General features: G+C 45.7%; 1 protein-coding gene across 3 annotated transcripts in view; it reads left to right on the forward strand.

Moving 5' to 3' along the window:
- The window catches only part of ONECUT1 (one cut homeobox 1), a 30,675-nt gene extending 8,081 nt beyond the window's left edge, over window positions 1-22,594 (forward strand). The window contains exons 2-4 of one of the 3 annotated variants that reach the window (XM_087814593.1): window positions 10,583-10,600; window positions 12,478-12,589; window positions 22,302-22,594. In XM_087814593.1, the coding sequence (XP_087670719.1) occupies window positions 10,583-10,600; window positions 12,478-12,589; window positions 22,302-22,594 (423 nt within the window). Of the gene's footprint in view, window positions 1-10,582; window positions 10,601-12,477; window positions 12,590-22,152; window positions 22,207-22,301 lie in introns of all 3 variants that reach the window. The other 2 variants (XM_087814602.1, XM_016224976.2) reach the window with 2 other exon arrangements.
- Window positions 22,595-22,843: the final 249 nt, after the last annotated feature.

Here is a 22,843-nt window from a genome sequence, read left to right on the forward strand (position 1 = left end):
ATCATAAACACCCACTCTAGAAAGTCTCTGCATAATACAGGTCTTGAAATTAGAGAGTGTGTGTCTTCCCCATGAGACTCCCAAAGAGAGTCACTTATGGAAACTTATTTCCTTTTTACTCAAGACTTATAAGCGAGACTTTTTATTGCTCTCTTTTGAAGAAGCAGCGAGAGGGAATGTAAGTCCGTAACAGAGCTAGATGTGGAACCCAAGTCTCCCTATCCATTTGTTCACTTAAACAATTATTGATGGGCAAGACCCATCTCATTAGATGTGTTCTGTGGGTAGGACTGGCCCATTGGGACCCATGCCTGGAGGAGGGCCCAAAGGCCCAAGCCTCCCATACTTCCAGGCATTGGTCTTCGGATCTGTACTTGCACAGCAATTACATTTCTTGGCTTCACATCAGCGCCCGTCTTGCTATTCCAAAGCTCGCCTATTATTCATATTTTAGGACTCTGCACTAAAAAATAATAAATTGACTAAAACTCTGTATATAAGTTGGCAACCATCCAGAGGGCAACTTACAATTTCCATCAAATACCGTGTGTTTCCAGTTATCCATGTGTTTCTCATCTCCCTTTGCATAGGCCATAGGACACTCAGAATCGACAGTTTCTGAAATCACTGCTTTCGTTTTCGCATCTGGTGATGATCTCATAGTTCCAAAGAGAGGTTATCAAAGGAACACAATAAACTATGTGCTTTTCGCTTTCTTTCCTGTTGTCTTCTAAAACAGATCAATGGGGGAAATTAAACAAATAAGCGAGCGGAGCGCGCCACCTAGTGACCCCCCTGCTCACTGCAGGCGCAGTGCGTGAGAGGAGTGGCCAACGCGATGCAAGTATTGATGGAGTCACAAAAATCGTTCATTAAGGCAATTTAATCTTTGCTATTAAATATCCCTTCAATTCATTTGAGGTAATTAAGATGCAGTTAAAGTGATTAAATTCTAATTACTTATGCTAGACAAAGACATATTTGTCACACTAATGCGGTTAACTAAGGACTCAGAAAAGAAAGTTAACATTTACTTCAAATGACGCAACTGGAAAAATCAGTTCCTCTTTTCATCATTAATCTAGTGAGCTGGGTGATTATGTAATGGCTCTACTGGCTCATTAAATAGGGGGAAGTGCTGATTAAAATGACTGCTGGGAGGAAAACCTGAACCAGAAGTACCTCGGTACCATTTGCTCAGCATTCCTAGCAAAGTGACTGGGTGTTCTTGCCCACCCCACAGTAACAAACAGCTCCTGAGTTTTACCCTGATGTTAAAAGAGGGCTGGGCTCACAGAAATCTTTTATCGCCAGCCTACAGGCATTGCTAAACCAAAAGATATTTTAAACTGGTAAATAAACTCTTGGGGTAGAGATGGGCAAGGGAGGTGTGTCTGTGTGCGGGGAGGGGTCCTGAATGAAAATGTTCACTGCAGGCTTCGGAGCCACGTTCCTTCAGGCCAACACCCTTGCTATTAAGCAGCCCTTTTCCCTCTCCATACTTCCACTTTACTGCCTTTAATGCATGGAGACAGATTCCCCTGCACAGGATCATGCCCTATTTCATTATTAGGCAAACTCTGAAGCGCATGAAGTACCTCAGCTGCAAATTGGTTTCTTTCTGAGTGTTTTTCTACATTCACATGTAAAGCCAAATGAGATTATAAACCATCAGGTTACTGAGACTATTTTGCCACATTGTGCACATAGTTCCCAGCCTCTTGCTGTGGCTTGATTATGAGGGTTCATAAGAGTGGGATGAATGGAACTGACTAAATTTGAAGTTTGCCTTCCTTGCAAAAGGGCTTCTTAGGGCAGTGCCTAGCATTTTCCTGGGGGGAAGGGGGGGCAGGTGATGATCAGTTATAAAATTGGGGATTCTTTTCCCCAGGGAATGGGTATCTTTTAATATTGTTAAGTCTGCATATTGAAAACCATAATTGTGGAGATGGCATCTTTTCCCTACTTATCTCGTTGAAATTCAATATTACCCCTGTTGACTTCATAAGCAAAGAAGCTAAAGTTATCAAATTTATCAGTCACTTAAATCAACCAACCACCTTTTAAAAAATAAATGGGCAGTTATTTGAATATTTACAGAGTCGTTAATTTAATAGATCATGTTATGCCACCTTAAATTACTAAAACAGACAAAACAAATTTTTTTAAAACCCTGGAGTAAAACATCAAGAGCCCCAGAGACAGGTCCTTGCACTAATTAGCTCCAAGAACTTGTCAAGTCCTTGAATCTCTCTGGGCCTCAGTCTCCTTAAATGTAGAATGAAGGATTTGGCCTTAGGGGCCCTTTCAGGTCCCACCTCCTAAGATCGATTGCCTTCTATGGTGACTGTGTATCCACTCAAAGTCTGTTTTCTCAATTCAGTGCTCTGTCCCAAAGTCAGGGTTCAACAAGGTGTAAGGCCCAGGCGCCCATCTTGGGCAGAGTCTCAGGGCCAGGCTCTCCTGTCGGGCGGCCAGGAGGAAACAGTCCAACCAGTCGGGAGTGCTGCCTTCTGGCACAGAGATGCTGCAGTCTGAGACTGCGATTCCTGCATCCTAATAGCACAAGCCGTTGGCAGGGACACTGGACCATCAGGAAGTCCTACACTGCCGGTGGGAATGTAAATTGGCACTGTTGCTTCAAAAGATAATTTGTCATTATCTTATAAACCTGAACCTGCTTCTATCCAGCAACTCTAAATCTTTGGTATATACTCAAGAAAAATTTACAGACATTCCTGGAGATGTGTGCAAAATGGCTTATAGCAGTATTGTTCATTAGAGAAGAAAACAGAAACAGTCAACTGTCCACTGACGGGGAATGCATTCACTTGATGGCCCTGGCCGGGTGGCCCAGTAGGATGGAGCATCATCCCAAACACCAAAAGGTGGTGGGTTCGATTCCCGGTCAAGGCACATACCCAGGTTCGTTCCCTGGGACGCGGGAGGGAGGCAACTGATCGATGTTTCTCCCCCCCCATCTCTAAAATCAATAAACTTATCCTCAGTTAAGGAAAAAAAAACAAATAAACAAAAGGACAAAGATGTTGCAAGATATTGAAATAAATAAAAATAAAAAATAAATTGTGACGTATTCATATAGTGTATAGTAAGTACACTGTAATGAAAATGAATGAGCCACAGCTACGCAAACAGCACAGTTGCGTCTTAAGAACAGTTTTGCTTTTTTTAAGGGCAAGCTGTAGAAGATCATACCAGAGCAATACCATTTTTGCAAAGCTCAAAAGCGAGCAATGCTAAATAAATTATTATTGGAAGATACATAAGTATTGTTTAAAAAAACAGCCACAAATGAATGATGAGGAAAATTCAGGAGCGTGGTGGTTCCTCTGGCCGGGAAAGCCAGGGGATGGAGGAGAGAGCGCTCCTGGGAGTTCACGAGGCACCCGAGGCTCTAATTCTTTTGCTACCTTCACCGATATTTTGTTACTATGCTTCCTTCTTAAATATATGATACATAATATTTCGTAGGCAGTGTACATTATTTAATTTTAACATTGGGAAGGAGAAAGATTGCTTTTGTCTGGTTCCCCAACCCCAACAATTTGTACCAAACCGACCCGTCAATAACAGAAGCGCCCCCAGGCTCTGGTTTTCGGGGGGGGGGGGGGGGCAGAGGGTCTCAGACCCCTCTAGGGGCGCCGGAGAGGGCAAGGAGAATATATGTTGGGGGAAAAGCCTCCCACGTGATCTAATAGAAGTCCAAGTTGAGAATTAGAATGTCGGCATTGAGAATTTAAGAGCAAGTAATTTTTATTTTTGCCCCTTTATCACTTATTTATCTTACCCTTTTCCTAAAATAACTTGTAGTTCCATAGCTTAAATATTATTACATAATATATAATCTTATATATTATTATATAATATTTCACTTCTTTTTATCTCTTTTGGGATCAAAATTTACTCACAAATTCTAGAGTCCTATAGGAAAAATTGTTTCCATACTCTCCTGCACCTAAACAATTATTACTGTTCTTTCGGCCCTTCTCACTCAAAGTCTGGCTCCCAGGCAGCAGGACCGGCCTCCTCTGGGAGCGTGGGGAGAGATGCAGGCTCTCCGGTTCCACCCCAGACCTACTGAATCTCAATCTGCATCTTTACAAGATCCCCAGGAGATTCATGTGCACGTTCGAGTCAGAGACACTGCGTTGAGGGTCCTGTCACATCACCCAAAAGGTCTATTTTCCTTCATTCACCTAAACACTGACTGGGTGCCTCCTATGTGTCGGGCCTTGGGCTAAGTGCTGGCCTCAAGAGGAGTGATGTGTGGAACCCTGGAGGAGACAGGGAGGGTGCGTGCAGGCCAATAAATACTTACTCTCTCTGATGAGCGCCCCCATCCTGGTAGGAATAAAGTTCCGTGGAGCAGGAAAGCAAAGTGGGAAGAAGACTGAAAAGAGACTCCCAAGAACCTACCATGTCTGTGTGGTCCAAGGGCTTTGGGCCTATGACAGTAGGAGCCAAAGGAAGTTGTGGGATTGGTGCTTTTGAAAGCAAGATTGAGTGGGAGATGACAGGAGAGGCAATAGCAGGGGACTAGCTATGAGGGTCCGACTGTATGTCATTGTCAGCAGAAAAGGAGACAACGGGCAGGCAAAATCTGAGGCACATTCCTAAAGCAGAATCCAGGAGAGCGAAAGTGAAAGAGGAACTGCCCCCTGCGGTTCTGGCTCGGGAAGCTGGGTACTTGGGCACACCCTCAGCTGTCGGCGGCTGTGGTCATTTAAATATAAAGTGATAACGTTTCAGAAGAGTCCACACTCTCCCTGTCACCTCTGCACAGATGTGATGTGTAAAGTCAGCTCAGTTGTCTCTGCCTCACCAGAACATGTCACTTAACGGGGGCAACGTGATGTTAGCGTGATGCTACTGAGGTAAAGATTGTGAGTCTGGTTTTCACTTCCCAGTGCTGGTGGGCACCGATGGGTCCTCTGACCTGGCCAACTGCCTGCTGTTGGGCTCCTAAGACCCATGAAGAGCCAGGGTAGAGGGTGGCCCAATCCATCGCTGCTGGTAGGAAAAAAAAGAAGTCATCCCTCGTAACTGCGGGTCAGGAGCCTTCTGTCTGTAAGTGAAGACAACAGGGGGGGCGAGATAAGCACAGGCCTGTTGGAGGGACAGACAAGTGTTGGCAAGTCTTGGTTTCAGTCACTTTTCACAGTTTGGCACGGGAACTGACCATTCCAAAGTCAAGCATATTCTCATACAAAAGAAAACTTTGCTTTGTTCTGGTTGTTTTCAGGGTTGCCCATGAGCTCCCAATTTTTTTTAAATCATTTCTAATAAATATTTATTTTTGAATACATACATACTATGGGAATATCACTATTTTTAAGTTAAACAGCAAAAAAAGGTATTTAGACAAAACAAAGATTTTCTCCAAACCAGTTCCCTAGTTACCCAGTCCCCCTTCCCTAGAACCAATCCGTTACCATCTTCTTGTGCATTCTTCAGAGACAGCCTATGGCCTTTCAAGTGTGTGAGCATGTGTGTGAGCATGTGTGTGAGCATGTGTGTGCATGCGTGTGCGCGTGTGCGCGCGTGTGTGTGCATGTGTGTGTGTGTCCATATTGAAAAGTAATCAAGGGCCTCTTCCATCTCCCAGACAATAACTTTGTAGGGAAAATAGTGAATGCCTCTTGCAAAATTCTGCTCTTTTAACTGACAGTTGCCTTCCTGGAAATATATTTACATGCCCGACAAGGTGCTGCCCACTGCAATTATCTGAACAATAAAATTAAAGGATTAGCGCACGGTGACCACCCTTCTGGATATACTGAAAATTATCTCAGGTGGCTTCAGTGGTTGTCCCTTAATCCAGCTCTTTTATGAAAGACAACTCAGTACACAGAAGTGGTCCAAAACTTAAGCTTATAAAAATATACTCTATCTTCCACCCAGCCTCCTTATTTTAAAGTAATGCAACCAGACACAGCCTGTATCACCTTAGAGCCTTCAACACAGGGAGAAGGATTCTTCCTGATGAGTTCATTATTGTGCTCTGCAGACACAATGTCGTGACATAGCCCTACTAAATTTTTTTTTACCATTTTTGCATACTTACCATGTCCAACATCTTCTATCTTATCTTTTTTTAATATGTCTTCATTGATTTCAGAGAGAGGGAGAAAGAGATAGAAACATCAGTGATGAGAATAATTGATCAGCTGCCTCCTCGACGCCCTCTACTGGGGATCAAATGTGCCCTGACCGGGAATCGAACCATGACCTCCTGGTTCAGGGGTCGACGCTCAGCCACTGAGCCACACCGGCCGGTCTTACTTTTAAATTTTACTTAACTCCAATGCTTTTTAAAAAGGAACTTATTCTGCCCGGCCGGGCGTGGCTCGGCGGTTGAGCGTCGACCTAGGATCCAGGCGATCGGGGTTCGGTTCCCGGTCAGGACACATGCCCGGGTTGCAGGCTCGATCAATGACTCTCTCATCATTGGTGTTTCTGTCTCTCTCTCCCTCTCCTTTCCTCTCTCTGAAATCAGTAAAGATATATTTAAAAATAAAAATAAAAAGTAACTTATTCTTGTAAAAGTATAATATGCTAATCAAGAAAAAAGAAGACAAGAATCACTCATAAAACCCACACACAGAGATAACCCTTCCATTTTATTGTGAATATCCTTCCAATCTTTCTTCAATAACATGATATATACAATTTTGTAACTTTTTAAATTAAAAAAAATTTTTTTATTAAATTTATGGTAGGATATTTGAAAATACACAAAAAAATAACTGAGTCAACAAAAATCCCTGGAAATTTTACCACCCCTCCCAAATGCCTCATAAGTAGCACCCATTCAGTCAGCAGACATGTAGAGCTAGAGTTTCACAATTTCAAAAACAGCAGAGGAAAAGGTAAAAGCCATCCCTCTGCCCCTGGAGCACTCCATGTCAGAAAATCTACACATTTTCTGTTTTATAGATATGCTATAATTTAATCAACCCCCTATTTAGGACTCTGAGGTTAGCCCATGAATCGACTGGGTAAACATAAATTTGTATGACTTTGTAGTATTTTAGTATCATTATTTACACAACCTCTCCAACAACTGTCCCCATCACTGGACATTTCAGTGATTTCAGGATTTTTTGTTTGGCTTTGTTTTTGCTCTTACTAATGAATGACAGCAGTCAGCAGCATTATACATAAAACTTTACGGAAATATTGTTTTTCTCTTTCAAAGCTAATTTGTCTCTAATTTTTGAGGTAATACATGCTCAGTGTAGAACTCTGAAAGCTATGAGACATTGTAAACAATACAACAAAACCAAATCATCTATAATTTCATAACCCAGAGATCGTGCCTGTTTATATGTTGGTTCGTTTCCTTTTAGCTTTTCAAAGTACATACATAAGATACATTTTCAATTTTTAATTTTCACAAAATTGAGCTCATAGAGAATTTAAACTGGACATATCTCAAAGTCCTCAAAATTTTTTAAATTTTTATTTATTGATTTAGAGAGAGAGAGAAACATCGATTTGTTGTTCTACTTATTTATGCATCCATTGGTTGATTTCTGTATGTGCCCTGACCAGGGATTGAACCCACAACCTTGGTGTATCGGGACAGTGCTCTAGCCAACTGAGCTACCCTGCCAGGTTGATGTCATTCAATGTTATTCAAAAACATGATGTTAAGTAATTTTTATTTGGAAATTATTTCAAATTTTTATGGTACAAAAATAAAAGAGTACAAAGAGTGTCCTTATACCCTTGATCCAATTGTTAACATGACTAATTGACCACTGTTAACATTTTGCCTTACTTGCTTTATCATTGGCTTGTTCACATGCTCTCTCTCTCTGTCTCCCTCCGGCCCAGAATTTTTTCGTGCACCAGTGGCAGGTCTATTACAAACATCATGCCCCTTGTCCCTAAATACTTGAGTATATTTCCAAGGGCAGGGCTGTGCTTTTATATAGCCGCAGCTCCCTTGCGCTGGTAAAGTCTTCCACGGCATTGTTACCTCCATTCAGTCAAGCATTAGGTTGTCACAGATCTTTTTTCTTTAATCTGAAACATTCCACAGCCGTTCTTTGCCTTTTATAACATTCACATGGTTGAAGAAATACAGTCCCCACTTTTCAAAAAAGATACTTCTCATTTGGAGTTTATCTGATGTTTCCTCGGTTAGACTGAGGAGATGCTTACTTGCCCAGAAAGCTTCATGGTGAGGCATGTCCTTCCCCAGGGATCTCATTCAGGGGCCCACGAAGTCTGTCTGTCCCTCACTTAACCGGAGAGTTCATTTTGATCATTAGTGACGATGTTGTCTCATTTCTCCACTTTATAATCACTGGGGCTTTCCCCCCTCCCTAACGACTAATGAGCAATCTTTGGGGATACACTTTAAAACCTTGCAAATATCTCCTTCCTCATCAAAATTCCCCATAGATTTTAGCATCTATTGATTCTTGCCTGATCTAGTCTTTATGACAATGGTTTCAAAATGATTTTCCATCTCCAGCGCTCCAGCCATATTTAACAGTCAGCTCTTGTCTTTCTACTGTGAGCAAGAGCCCCCTTCCCTCTCATTTACTCACCCATTTATTACTGGTGTGGACTCACCCATTCCTTTTTTCACAGTGGTTTATAATTCATTACTATACTTCACTATTTCAGTGCTCAAGGTGTCCCAGATTTGACCGGTGGGCGTCCCTTTAATCTAGTTCCTGGGTTTTTCCAACTTTTTTTTAACTTTCTGACATCGTAATAAGGTATTTCACGCTCACCTGTTGCCCCGGCCCTAGGCTCTACCCCTCCTCTGATGAGCCCTGTTTGCTTTGGTGGGGAACGGTATTAGAGACCAAGAAGACCAGGGCAACTAGGTGCGCTCGGGACTACAAGTGTGACTTTCTTTTTGGCCCTCTCAGGCAAATCCAGGAAAAATAAGCGTGTATATGCACACATACACAAATGTGCATATACACGCTCATACATACTTAATACACATGTGCACATAAATATGCTTATGCACATATTTTTAAAATCATGAGTTCGCACCAGTGCCTCCACATTCCACTGTGATACATCCCCACAGGATCTTTCCCTTGCCTGCCCCACTCCATGTTTGTATGTCGCTTCCTCTCTGAGAACCTGGCCCCCGATAACATTTCTCTCTCTCTCATAGCATGCATTTACTCATTTACTCAGTCCAATAATACATCTAAAATACTTTCAAAATTGCCTCGCCCATTCCCATAAAATAAACAAACCTGCTAAAATATGTTTAGTTAGGATTCACCTGCATTTTTTCCCTGCACATATACATCCAGGCCTCACTTGGGACCCCGTTAGAAATCCTACTGATTCAGAGACTCCGGACTAGAACCCAGGAATCTGTTTTAACAAGCCCCTTGAAGTGACTCCAGTGCACGCTGAAACACGCAGCACGTGCTTATGATATGGGTAAATGGTGTGCCCATGCGCCCACGTGTAAGTATGTAAAATAATACCATCAACATATTTGAAATGTAGCACATAAAACAGGGCCCGCCCGGCCGGCGTGGCTCAGCGGTTGAGCGTCCACCTGGGATCCAGGAGACTGCGGTCCGATTCCCGGTCAGGGCACATGCCCGGCTGCGGGCTCGATCCCCAGTCGGGGGCGGCAGGAGGCAGCCGATCGATGACTCTCTCATCACCGATGTTTCTACCTCTCTCTCCCTCTCCCTTCCTCTCTCTGAAATCAATAAAGACATTTTTAAAAAAACAGAAAGAAAAAAAAAACAGGACCAGTGCTTGCTAATAGGGTCCTGTTGTCACAGCGTGGGTTCAGAGGTATAGGTGTAAAAGTAGACAGGCCTCTGGCCTTGTTTCTTTTTGTGGTGCGAGCCGGAGGAGGGGGCGGGGTGGGTGTGGAAGTGCCCTTCCTGGTATGGGGGTGGGGGTGCTCTCCCATTCCACAGCTTTTAAGTCCAGGGGGAAGGAATGACACCCTCAGCCACGGATCCAGGGCACCAATTCAAAAATTCCAATGACATGGCAGTTGCTAGAAGAAAAAGAAACAAAACGGTATGTCATTTCAGCTTTTTTATAAAGCATTCTTTATCTACATCCTTCATCCCCTGAACTTGAATTTCTCCAAAACTGTTCCCCTGGGATCATCTCATTAATTTATTGTATGGTTTTCACCACACAGACTCTGTGTGGATATTTGCTGACATTATCCATAGATGAGATCCCTGTCAACTCTATATTTGACTAAGGTATATAATCGCCACCCAGAGTCATGGAGGACAGACACAGATAGCATCCCCCTGCCTTCTGGGACCCTGGGACCACCACCCCCCAACCTGAGCACCTCCTCTGGGAGGGGCTGGTTGCCCTATTTCCAGCTCATTTAAATGCCCAGCTCCTGGGGACCTTCAGCTTTCTTCCCAGGGCTTAGCCCCTTTCACTGACTTGTCCAGGGGGCTGTATGGGCACAGGAAACGGCAGAAACGGCACTTGTCCCTGGATGGGAGGGGAGACACAGAAGGCTTAGCAGAAACTGAGACGCTTGGGCTCGGTCTTGATTACATAGGGAACTTTTTACATGGAAAAGAAAGGGAAGGAAGGACGTGTTGGTGGAGGGAACAACGTGAGTAAAGGAATGGGGGCATGAACGGTCGAATGTATTAAGGACCCTCTGAACAGCGTGGCTCACTGTGGGTGGTGGGTGGGCCATCGTGGGAAATGAGATGGGAAAGGTGGCTGGGGTCAGTGTCAAGATCCTTGACTATCGTGGTGGACCACCCACCGAGGGCTTTCCTCCCAAGCTTCTGGGAGACCCTTGTAGGGCTAATTGTGTACATGTCATTGGGAGAATAGCATTTACAATTGGACTCCACAGACAACTTTCTAGAAATGCAAACCACTAATTTGAAATTACTTGTGGAAAATGTCCGCTGACTTAGTGCAAAGTCGAAATTATAGGTTATTTTTGAAAGAATTCCATTTTATAACTTTCAATTGCTGTGAATATTATAAGGTATTACAAGGCATTATATACAGCTATTAATTAAAGAAATGGGATCATGAAACTAAGACTTACAAGTCACAATAGGCTTATGTGAGATAATAGTGCATAATTAGCATGTAATTCGTCCAGTGTACCGTTTGTTTTTTCTTGTTGAATCAGCATTGTAACTAGGGCCTCAATATCACCTATTTCCAATTATTGGGGTCCAAACTATTGAGGGGCTCTTCAAGGTGAGGGATACTGATGTAATAAAACTCCAATGGATCAGGCATCAACAGAAGTTTAGGAATTTACAAATCAGAATTTCTGAGCCAGTCTTTCAGAAAAGAGTCACGTGACCTTTTGTTACTGACCCGACAAGCAGGTGCCATCAGCAGCTTCTCTTCCCACTGGTTCCTTGGAGGCTACAGCGCAGGGAAAGAGCCTCATGGAGGGAAGGGTTAGGTGGTGGGGATCTCTTCCTGTCCGTATCGAAAGGCTTCATCCTGTGCTGGGGAGAGTGTGTGCGTGCGAGCATGAATGGCCAGCAAGCCGGCAATGCAAGTGTCCGTCATAGGAGTGTGAACATGCATTCACCCGCCGAGGAGGCCCAGCTCACTTTACTGTCTCAGGTTCAGCCTATGCTGGAGGGAACACAGAACAAAAGAGAGAAGACACAGCTTGTGGGAAGAACTAAGATAGTCTAGACTCACATAGGAAGGTCTGTTTGAGGGGCCATGAAGAGTGAAAGCTGGTACAGCAAGTCCTCCAATAACGTAGTTTCATTCTAATGTTGATGAGATGCCTAGGAATTTAACTCCTGTGTGTATCAACTAGACTATGATAAAATCCGTTTCGTTATAAGTCGTTTCACTTAAAGTCGCAGAAGCTATAGGTGAAGTTAAATGAAGACTTACTGTATGATTCTCTGATTTCCCCCCAACCTGTGCCTGAGGAATACCTGGGCCACACCTGGTCTCCTCCAGTAGTGTCACTGGGCCTCACACTAATCCCAGCTCCACCACTTACTGTCAGGATGACCTTGGGCCAGTCCCTTAATCTCTGAGCCTCATTTGTAAACTAGAAATAATAACAATTTGGCCCTCCCATAGTGCTGTGAGGCTCTGTAAGGTAACAACACAACCCATGTGGGCTTAGCACAGGGGAAGCAGCCATAAGTTTCACTTGATCCAGTCCCACCCTCCCAGGCCCTGGCAGCCTCCGCCCTTTGATCACAGGGTCCAATGGGTTCCCCTGTCCTGGGCTACAGCTATGGAGCTTTACCTAGAGAAGAGAGGGCGATGGAATTATTTTATGTGCTGACTCTAGAAGGCCTCTAGCAGATGCACGGGAAGGCAGAACTCTGTTCTGGACAGCGCTGTTAAAATAGCAAATAGGAGTGAGGAGAGGTTCAGGTGACTTTCCCAACCCAAATTTGATGGAGCACATGTCCTGGCTTCAGCCCACTTCTCCCCACCTTTCCTTTTCCATCGGGTCAGCAGTTTCCGTCAGCTTCCTCCCAAAGCCCATATCCATATGGAGACAGCTGCCTCGGGCTCCTCTGCTCTCCCGCTGAAACTGGGTGTCCTCCTGTCCCTCTCCCAGGCCAGAGTGCGTGTGCTCACCCTACACCGCCCGCTGCCCAAACGCCTTCCATCTCTGCCTCCCTGCAGCCCACTTTCCTGGGTGGGCCACCTGCAGTTTTTTCCACCACAGAGGGGCAGGCCTGGCTGACAAACAGCCTGCTGCCAGCTGCCAGTGGCTCCCACTGTGCACTCTGTGGCTGTGGGGTCCCTGGGCTCCCCTACTCCTTCCCGTTTCCCCACCCTGGGCAAAGTTTTCATGGTGCATCCACCATGCTGACATCTGCCTCCAGGACACAGTGGATTTGGAGGTTCCCCACTAACCAGCTGTGTGCCCATAGGCACGTTACCTGCCCTCTCTGATATTGTTTCTTCATCTACAGAAAAAACAACACACATTTCTACCTCCCCTGAGTCTCATGGGGCTCCCAGGGGAAGGTTTAACAGTGTGTTTTAAGCACCGTAGAGCAAGATTCAGGGGTGGGTTATCGTGATCATTCCTAACTGGGAATGTCTGCTCTTTTTGGGTTTTGTTAGGCCTTTCCTGTGCACGCCCTGAAGAGTTTCCATGGCCGCTCTGGCTGCCCACAGACTCACAGACACAGCAGAGTGAACCTGTGTGCAGCACGCTGTGCTGGCTTCATCTCCCTCTGCTGGGCATCTCAGCTGCCAGGCAGCCTGAGCAGGAGTCCACTTCCCGTGCAAAGGCTGCCCTTGGCCGTATCCATTAGAACTCACTGGAGTTGGTTTTCAAATTGTACATTGTGCTCTGCCCTCTAAATTCACCTCTTAATAGCTGCTTGGTTCAAAAAACTATTAGGAGCCTCATCTTGTAAAATCATGCACAATACAGCAAAATAACTCGAGGCAGATCGGATAACATTTTGACCCTGGACTCTTGGAGTCCGAGCTCTAATCCTGAAGCTGTCCTGGGCCACCTGCTGGCTCTGCGCTCCCCACAATGTGCCAACCTGTAAGGTGGGTTCAAGAGCAGACCTGCCACAGTCACTTCCACTGTTCCCCCTTTATGTCTCTCCCAACCCCTGTCTGTCTTACTGAAATCTCTTATTTGCATGTTTCTCCTCCATATATAGTGTCCCATGGAGTTGACTCTGAAAAGCAGCTTCAGCTGTCAAGAGAGGGTTTTGGGGGCTCAACAGACATGCCATTCATTTGGCTCCATTTCCATCTTGTCCTATCAGATACCACAGCCTCCTCGACTCGTGCTGACCACTGACTGTCACTTGTCTGTATGTGTACCACCCCCCAAAACCACACTCTTCTCCTATTCCTCCTTCGTGTAGCTATCATAAGCGAGAGTTTTCTAAAGGACCTTTACAAATTATGTCTAAGAATAACTCAGTTTATGAAGTCCAATTTCCTGATGATACTGGTTACTAAGCGCAGAGGCCGAGGTCCCCTTCCTACCTCACCTGAAGGTGCTCTGCCCCCAAGGCCTCTGTCCCCATCTCTGCCTGCCAGGACTGAGACAGAGCCAGTGGTACATGGATAGTCTGACAAAAGAGGGGCCGTGGACTGGAAGCGTGGCCCAGCCACCCCCAGAATGAATGGCGCAGCAGTCCCGCTTCTCCAGGCGCCCGTTTCCGATGCAGAAATCAGCGGCCCGGGGCAGGGTCTGCACCTCTGCTGCTGCGCCCAGCGTCGAGAGCATTAATGCACATCTGGTCATGGAGCGGCACCGAGAAGGGGCTGTACGTTATTTAGTCCAGTCCCTTCGTTGTACAAGAAAGGAGGCTGGGCTCGGTTTGGTTAAGGCACTTAATCTAGTCATTCAGCAAATTAATGACAGAGCCAGACCAAAACCCAGAATTTCTGACACCTAGAGCAGTGCTTTTTACAGACGCTTCCTCAGTCATGGGCCAGGATTGCGGAGGACGCCCCGACCGTGCCCCGACCCTCGGTGTGCTGCCAGAAAGCACAGGCTGACACACAGCCTCAGCTAGTCCGCGGGTCCATCCTCTGCGAAGTGGCCGACTCTGGGACAAACCGACTAAGAACATCAGGAAACAAGTTAAATAAACTGTCCTACAAATTTAATCAAAAAGCAGAAACTCGATAAACGTACAAATTAGCTATTGTTTATTGGCTCGGAGTCCTAGGAGGGCAAATGCTTAACTGTTCACAGGGTCTTTGATAGTGAGGGTTGTAATTGTTTTCATCTATAAAGCTTATGAATTCAGAAAGTGAGAGCAGCTGTGAGGAACGTGAGTTTATGTTTCATCACCTTCATCCAGATGGACGTGGATCTGGATTATTTGCAGGACTGGCCGATGTCCCTGCAGAGCCAGTACCTGCTTTTGTTGAGAAGCCAGAAGGATGGAGAAGATGCAGGGGAAAGGGAAGCATTGTGGGGTATGTTCCAGAAGACGGACTGTACCCCAGACTGTACCCCTGACCGCGTGGCTCAGTTGGCTGGAGGGTCGCCCAGCACACCAAGAGGTAGCGGGTTCGATTCGGGCCAGGGCACGTTTGGGAGGTGACCGATCAATGTTTCTCTCTCATATCAATGTTTCTCTCTCTTCTCTTTAAGATCAATTTTTACAAATTTAATAAATAGATAAAAAGAAAAGACAGACTACAGTTACCTGGGAAATTCTTTTTAATCGTCACCCAAGGATATGTTTATTGATTTTAGAGAGAGGAAGGGAGAGAGAGAGAGAGAGAGAGGCATCAATATGAGAGAGAAACAACAAGCAGTTGCCGACCATACACGACCGACCAGGGGTCGAACCCACAACCTAGGTATGTGCCCTGACCAGAAATTGAACCCACAACATTTTGGTGTACGGGACGATGCTCCCACCCGGCCGGAGCTACCATAGACATTTTCTAATAAACTTTGGAAACCAGGAGACACTGCAGCCTTGCATTCGTTGACTCACAGGGCTTTCGCACCCACAGGGGCCTTGGAACACAGCCTGCTCATTGAAAGGATGCAGAGAGTCCTGGCTGGTTTGGCTCAGTGGTTAAAATGTCAGCCCGCGGCCCGAAGGGTCTCGGGTTCGATTCCAGCCAAGGGTGCATGCCTCCACCCCCAGCTCTTGTCGGGGTGCACGCAGGAGGCAACCAATCGATGTGTCTCTCTCACATCAATGCTTCTCTCCCTCGCTCTCTCCCTTCCACTCTCTCTGAAAGGCAATGGAAAAAATATCCTCGGGTAAGGATTAAAAAAATAAACAAATAAAATAAAGGACGCAGGGACAGAGATCAGTGAGGTGTCCAAGTTCATACCACAGGCTGGAGACAAAGCAAAGGTTCCAGCCTGCCGTGTCAATTCACTATTTATACTTGCACCTTGACTAAAGAAGGAAGAAAGTATCAGAAAATTAATTTGCAAACATCTAGAATACTCCTCAAGGGTTTATGGTTTTTTTCATTTTTTTAATGTTTTTATTGACTTAGAGAGAGAGGAAAGGAGAGAGAGAGAGAGATCGATTGGCTGCCTCCTGCACACCCACTACTGGGGACTGAACCAGCAAGTCGGACATGTGCCCTGACAGGGAATCAAATCATGACCTCTTGGTACATGGGACGACACTCAACCAACTGAGCCACACCGGCCAGGTCAAGGGTTTATAGTTTTTAATAATTGCTTCAACATAGATTATCTTGTTTAATGTGTATTATAGCCCTGCGAGGAAAAAAGGCCATTTCCTCTGTTTTGCAGCTGAGTAAACTAAGGCTCACAGAAGATGAAGGACTTGCCCAATGTCACGCATCTATCAGCCCACAGAGCTGGGACTTGCACTTGTGTCCTCTGAGTCCAGATTCATCTGAGAAGTTGTATTATAAATCTATCTGGCTTATAAACGTCTTTCGGGCCAATATGTCTGTGCCCACATATCCCCAGACAAGTTCTTGGCAGACTTTTGTGGAGCTCGATCAGCACTTTAGATGTTGTAAAGTCTTTTGTGTCATTAAATCAGGGAAATGGATATAAGTTGGTTATGCAAACACTTGGCTGATAGCTAATTCTAGGATGTTACTGTACACCATGTTTTATAAAGTGTGTCCTAAGACAAGGCTTCTTAAGCTCTAGTAGTGAAGGACTAGCTGTTTGTTTCTAATTTCCATCTGTCCTGGACCAATAATTTTGATAATACAATTTTTAAAATGTATTACTAGAACAATAATCACATACTTGAATGCTGCAGTAATGTCAAACTGCCACAAACATTTCTAATTGCTTATTCTCAATTTTCTGTACTGATGTTGCTCCAGGTCAGTAACAGGTCACAGACCAGCATGAGAAATACTGTTCTCAACAACTCCATTTCCGAGGAGAATTCTCTGAATAAAGAGTTCCTTAATCAGATAAAGTTGGAAGTCTCTATAAGCTAGAATGTATCAGTGCACATTAGCATACTGAAGGCTCTGAGAAGTCCTGCATTAAAGAAGCTTGTTTAATTGATTAACTCGGCCTTTCCCAAACAGACTGACCTCAAAAACTTATTGTTCATGAAATACCTTTCAACATCCTGCAGAGTTCATATTGTGTGAAATATCCTTGGCTCTGTCTTGCCAACTATGGATAAAGCACAGGCCCCAGGTACGCCTGAAATGAAAGCCTCTGTCCTTTGCCCATGCCCTCATGTGCTGTTTTTTTAAAAAATTCTTTATATTCATTTGTTCTCTAGAGCACAAAGTCATGCTCTGCCTTCTACCAACTTCCATGCCTACTTCTGCCTCCCACAGAGGTCTCGCTACAGGTGATGTCACCCATAAAGAAGGTCACAGTCGCCTGTCTGAGACAGCCCCACTACACTTGGCCACTGAGTATTGACAATATATTTGCTTGCCCACCTTCACGGAGGTGACTTGTGGCAGGTCATCTTCCTCTGCAGTATCACCTTTCACAAATGAGGAATCCTCTTCCCATAAACCCAGTTCTATGGTAAATGCTTGTCTGTTTTTCATGGAAACCGTATACACACACAAAGAGTGTCGCTTTCAGCTAAAACACAAATTGCTGTTCCCTAAGCAGCTGTACCTCTTGTCATGCTCCACTCGCACTTCCTTCTCTCTCTCTCTAACTTGCGCATGACTCTCCTGACCCCCAGTTGGTGGTTTCCCACCTTATAACAGGTAACCTATACCCTGAAGTGAATTCCGTGGAAATTCCAAATCATTGCTGTCGTTCATCTTCTCTTAACAGTCCTAACAACTATAGTTCTGTACAAGCTCCTAGAAGTATTTTATTTCTGAGAGCTGTTCCTCCTAGCCTCCTTGTTGAGGTCGCCCAGGGACCCTCAACAAGCTTTGGTCCACCCCTGTTCTACCGAAATCTCTGCTTTCTTATTCAGCAACTCCAGCCTCTGCACAGAGGCCCTGGAAGACAGAGCGAGCCAGCCAGGCCCTCTGGCCTGGGAGAAGGTGACTCCCTGGCTTCTCATATTGTGACGTCTACGATGCTTGAGAGCTCGCGGCAGGAACTTCCAAACTGTGTCCCCCCAACATTAGTATTATATGAGACATTAATAGACAGTCCCCGCCGAAAAGGATCCTGGGGTTCAGAAAATCTGGGAAACAGCCTTGCCTGTGCTAACACGTGCTATGAATTTGAGGAGGAGGCCGTATATAGCAGGTTTGTGTGCGTGGGCTCGACCCACAAACCATCTTTTCGAGGAGCCCCTGATGCCGGTTGAGAAATGCTGGCTCAGGAGTAGCCTCAGCCCACTTGGTCCTGCCAGATGCCAACGACCAGCTGGAAGTCATTCAAACATACATCCTGGTTAGGTGGGAAATGGATCTCTTGTGATTTCCCTTCACTGCACCTTTTGAATAAGTCCAGTCTGCACCCAACACTCGGTGGTTTACTTTTCCGCAGGTATGTGTTCTGTGTCATTTATCATCCAGAGCCCTAATGACTTCCCAGCCTCTATCCCCAGCCCAGACCTCTCCCCTGAACAACAGACCCCCTATATCCTGCTGTCCTTGGGACAACCGCCTATTGGAGATCTTTAACAAAATGTCCAACAAGCACTTCACATGCAGTCTGTCCCACATGAAAGTGATTTCTGCCCTGGTAAAATTCATGTCTCCATCTGCATTTCCTAATGGCCTCATTACTTCCATCCAACCAGAAACCTGGAAAGTGTCCTGAACACCATCCTCCCAGCCAAGTTGTCAGTAAGTCCTCTTGATTCCTCGACCTTCCAAGAAGCTCTTGAATTTGCTCCCTGTATTGCATCCTTAACTGCCATTGTCTAATTTGGGGTTCTCACTACAGTGGTTTTCTAATGGCCTCCATCTTCGGTTAGGTTTTCTGGGAAAAAGACTCTGGGTTTCTGCAACTTGCATGCAGGAAGGCTATCAGAGAAAGCAATGGGGAATAACCCATGTGGGGGAGCAGGGAGGAGGTAACACCAAGCAGAGGGAGAAGGTGAACATTGATGTAGTTGCAAGAGTAGCCTCAATCCTACGGGGTGATCTGGAACTGGATGGCCTTCAGAGTTGTCCCAACTTGATGCAAGGGGCTGGGGTTGGGGGACCTTAAACCAACACATTTCCACTCTTTTCAACCTCTACCATCCATACCACCTCCTCTTCCCCACCCCCACTGGATATGGGCAGCCCCCCTACCCCACCCCAGGGTGGCATAACCTTTGGCCAAGGGCAGTTCCTAAAATGGACCTCATTTGAGAGCCACCAGCTCTCCCAGCAGGTGGAAGAATGATGATGCCTTAGTCCTGGGGCGGTCGGGGTGGTATTCCACAGCATCTTTATCTCTAATCTTGCAGCTTTTCAGTACATCCCCCATGACACCATCAGAGGAGTGTTTCTAAACCCAAATTTAATCACACTACACCCTTACTCATAACCTTTCAATAGCTCTGTCTTATCTACAAGATAATTCAGTTCTGATCTCTGTCTAGGGTGAAGCCTTGTCTCCCACAGTTTTCCTGCATGCTCTCTTGCCCCACTAATACCAATCTACTAACCTCGTCAATCCTTCACAAATGCTGTTCCCCCTCCTGAGTATGAGTCTGTCCCACTTCTCTCACTAGCAAACTCCTATTCATCCTTTAGGGCCCAGGATACGCACCCCCTCCTCTGTGGTGCCTTCCCTAATATCCTCAAGCAGAGGTAATATCCTGTACGGTCTTTTTCTACTCTTGCAGTTTTTTGTTTATTGACCACAAGACTGACCCCTTTAAGAGCAAAGTCTGTGTTATATTCACTTTTGAATGTGAACGAATGAATCAGCATGTGCATCAGGATTGTATAAAGCTGTGTCTACATGGGCTGACTCAAACCAGCCAGAGTTTGTGGCCCAGTCAGCTGTTTTTTTCAGGGACTTAATATAGTTGTTCGACGAGGGCGATAGGTCCCTGGGGGGAGGCACTCTGTTTGGGGAAATTCAGCCGGTTTGGTGTGTACAGCTCAGTGCCCTGCGGCTAATAAATGCTCCCCATTAAGCTGATGCTGCCCCTCATGCTGGGAAAGGAACGTAGCCAGTGACCGATGGGATGTGTTGCGAAAGGTACCATGTGACCTGACTTGCCCAAAGATCTCCCTTTTATGACTGAGGTCTCCCCTCCTGTCCATTCTGGAATTCTTACCCTATATTTTCTGTGATCGGATCAGCGGTTCCTTCAGGGGGGTGAACACACCCTAAGGTGTGGGCAGGCTGATGCATCTGTAGAAGAGAATTCCTATGTCTCTTCATTTTTATTTTGCCCCTTTAACATTTTCTGTGTTTCACGTATGCTTTCTAATGTGCATAACATAGTAATACACATGTATATGCACATTCTCTAATTTATAAATAAATAGTATTAGGGAGTGTACCCTCAGATCATCTTTTACTAAGTAGCATGTGCTTAAAAAGAACTCGGATACCCCTAGATTGGACTCCGAAGACTGGAGGCTTCTTCAGCCTTCACCCGTTCATTTTCCAGCTGATCTGATTGCTGAGCTAATTTGCACTGATGGGCACTTGAGGCCTTAGGGCAACTGAAATCCGAGATCTGGAGCAGTTAGGAATGAAAGGTAGGGTCAGGCAGAGGAGCGGGGCTACCTGGAGAGAGCAGAGGCTGTGTCTAGCCAGAGGTGGTGAGCAATCAGGAGGTGGAGCAAGAGACAGCAGCAGGCCAGGCGGCCAACTGGAGGCCCGAGGGCGTAGGGAAGGGCGACAGTCCCTACCTCCCACCTGCCTTTCACTGCGGTGGGGGCTCACGTCAGAGTATAGCCAGCCAGAGGCGAAGATAGCGGCCGCTGCTCCGGAATGCTAGGTAGGGGGGCTGAGGAGAAGCAGTCTGACCAGAGTGAGGGCACAGGGGCCTGGTCTTCAAGTTGCATTAGCACAGCCCAGCTGGTGTGGCTCAGCTGGCTGAGCGTTGTCCCATGTACCTGGAGATCGTGTTTGATTCCCGTTCAGGGCACATGCCCGGGCTGCACGCTTGATCCCCAATAGGGGGGCATGTGGGAGGCAGATGATGGATGTTTCTATCTCTCTCCCTCTCTCTGAAATCAATAAAAACATATATTTAAAATATATATATATTTATATATAAGAATATATATTTGTATATAAATATATATAAATATATAAATTTATATATATATACATATATGTGTGTGTGTGTGTATATGTGTATATATATATATATATGAAGTTGCATTAGCATAACCAGAGCACTGTTTTCACGTGGGTTGTATACTTATTTGGGGACAGCCGTAGGGATTGACTATGGTGAAAGTGTGAGCAGGGGAGAGTGTTGTTAGCAATGCAGCCGTAGTGCCTCTTCGGCAGACGGAAGCCAGGGAGCCACGGCAGGCTAGAAAGGGGAGTGTCAGTGGCATCTGAGATGAGAGGAGACCCTGATCCAGCACCAGACTCTGATGTTCCAGAATAGCTCTAGCAGCCAAGGAGCAGCTTCATGATACAGGACCAAGAGGCATGAGCAGGGAAGGGAGCTTCTTAGCGAGAGATGGGGTAAGGGCAGAGGGGCACTCCAAGAGCAAGTCTTTCACGAAAAGCAAAAAGGAGACACAGAGAGACCCCAAAGATGAATACGCCAAACGTGACAGGTTTGTCCCAGCGGTGAGGAAGCAGCCTTCACGTCTCCACAAGCCCTGGTTCCACTAAAAATCAGTGGGTGGCTGTCAGATGGGCATAGGAGGACACTGCATACAGTTTTCTTACAACATTTCCTAGAAAGCAAAGAAGATCAGAGGGCAACCCAGTGCAGTTTCTATTTTCAGATTCTCAATTAAGCTCCCAGTGTTCTACCAACAGCAGACTGTAAACCCTTTCAGGGCTGCAACCACGTCCAGTGGATCACTTTGCTTAACATAAACTTTTACATAACTATATCCTATATCCTTCCCACAACCCAGCCTGGTAGGTATTCTTATATCCATTTTGGTGATAAAAAAAATTAAAGCAATAAGTCTGTTCAGCCCAAACCCTATGTTCCACAGGTGAGGACTCGAGGCCCAGGCGGGGTTACTGATTTACCACAGACAAAAGGCAGGTACACTGTCCTGTCAAAGCCTCAGAGCCAGGACTCCCGCCCAGGACTCCCAGGACTCCACCTCCTGCTAATTCTCCATCATTCTGTCACATTCCCTCCCGGCTCGCCGCGGTGCTAAAATCAGAGGCCAGCAGGCCGAAAGCGGGCATGAGGAACGGCTAACGCCTTTTCCTGGCCCTGCCTTTCCACTCCTGGTTCTCCCAGACGGTTTGTTCTAACAGCCTCTGTGTTTCTTTGCAGCGTGCAAAAGGAAAGAGCAAGAACACGGGAAGGATAGAGGCAACACACCCAAAAAGCCCAGGTTGGTCTTCACAGACGTCCAGCGTCGAACTCTCCATGCAATATTCAAGGAAAACAAGCGTCCGTCCAAAGAATTGCAAATCACCATTTCCCAGCAGCTGGGCTTGGAGCTGAGCACCGTCAGCAACTTCTTCATGAACGCGAGGAGGCGGAGCCTGGACAAGTGGCAGGACGAGGGCGGCTCCAATTCAGGCAACTCATCCTCTTCATCAAGCACTTGTACCAAAGCATGAAGGAACAACCACAGACTAAAACCTCGGTGGAAAAGCTTTAAATTAAAAAAAATTTTTAAAAGACCAGGACCTCAAGATAGCAGGTTTATACTTAGAAATATTTGAAGAAGGGGAAAAAAAAAAAAAGTGTTATTTATAGTCCAAAGAAACCAAAGACTTAGCTCACCTGCATTCTGACTTTGTTCGGAGACACACACCTCAGCGGGGCGACGACTTGGCAAGAAAAATTATGAGCAGGAAGACGCCACT

This window comes from Miniopterus natalensis, chromosome 1, assembly GCF_054644295.1.
Source record: "Miniopterus natalensis isolate mMinNat1 chromosome 1, mMinNat1.hap1, whole genome shotgun sequence".
NCBI classification, from domain to species: Eukaryota; Metazoa; Chordata; class Mammalia; order Chiroptera; family Miniopteridae; genus Miniopterus; species Miniopterus natalensis.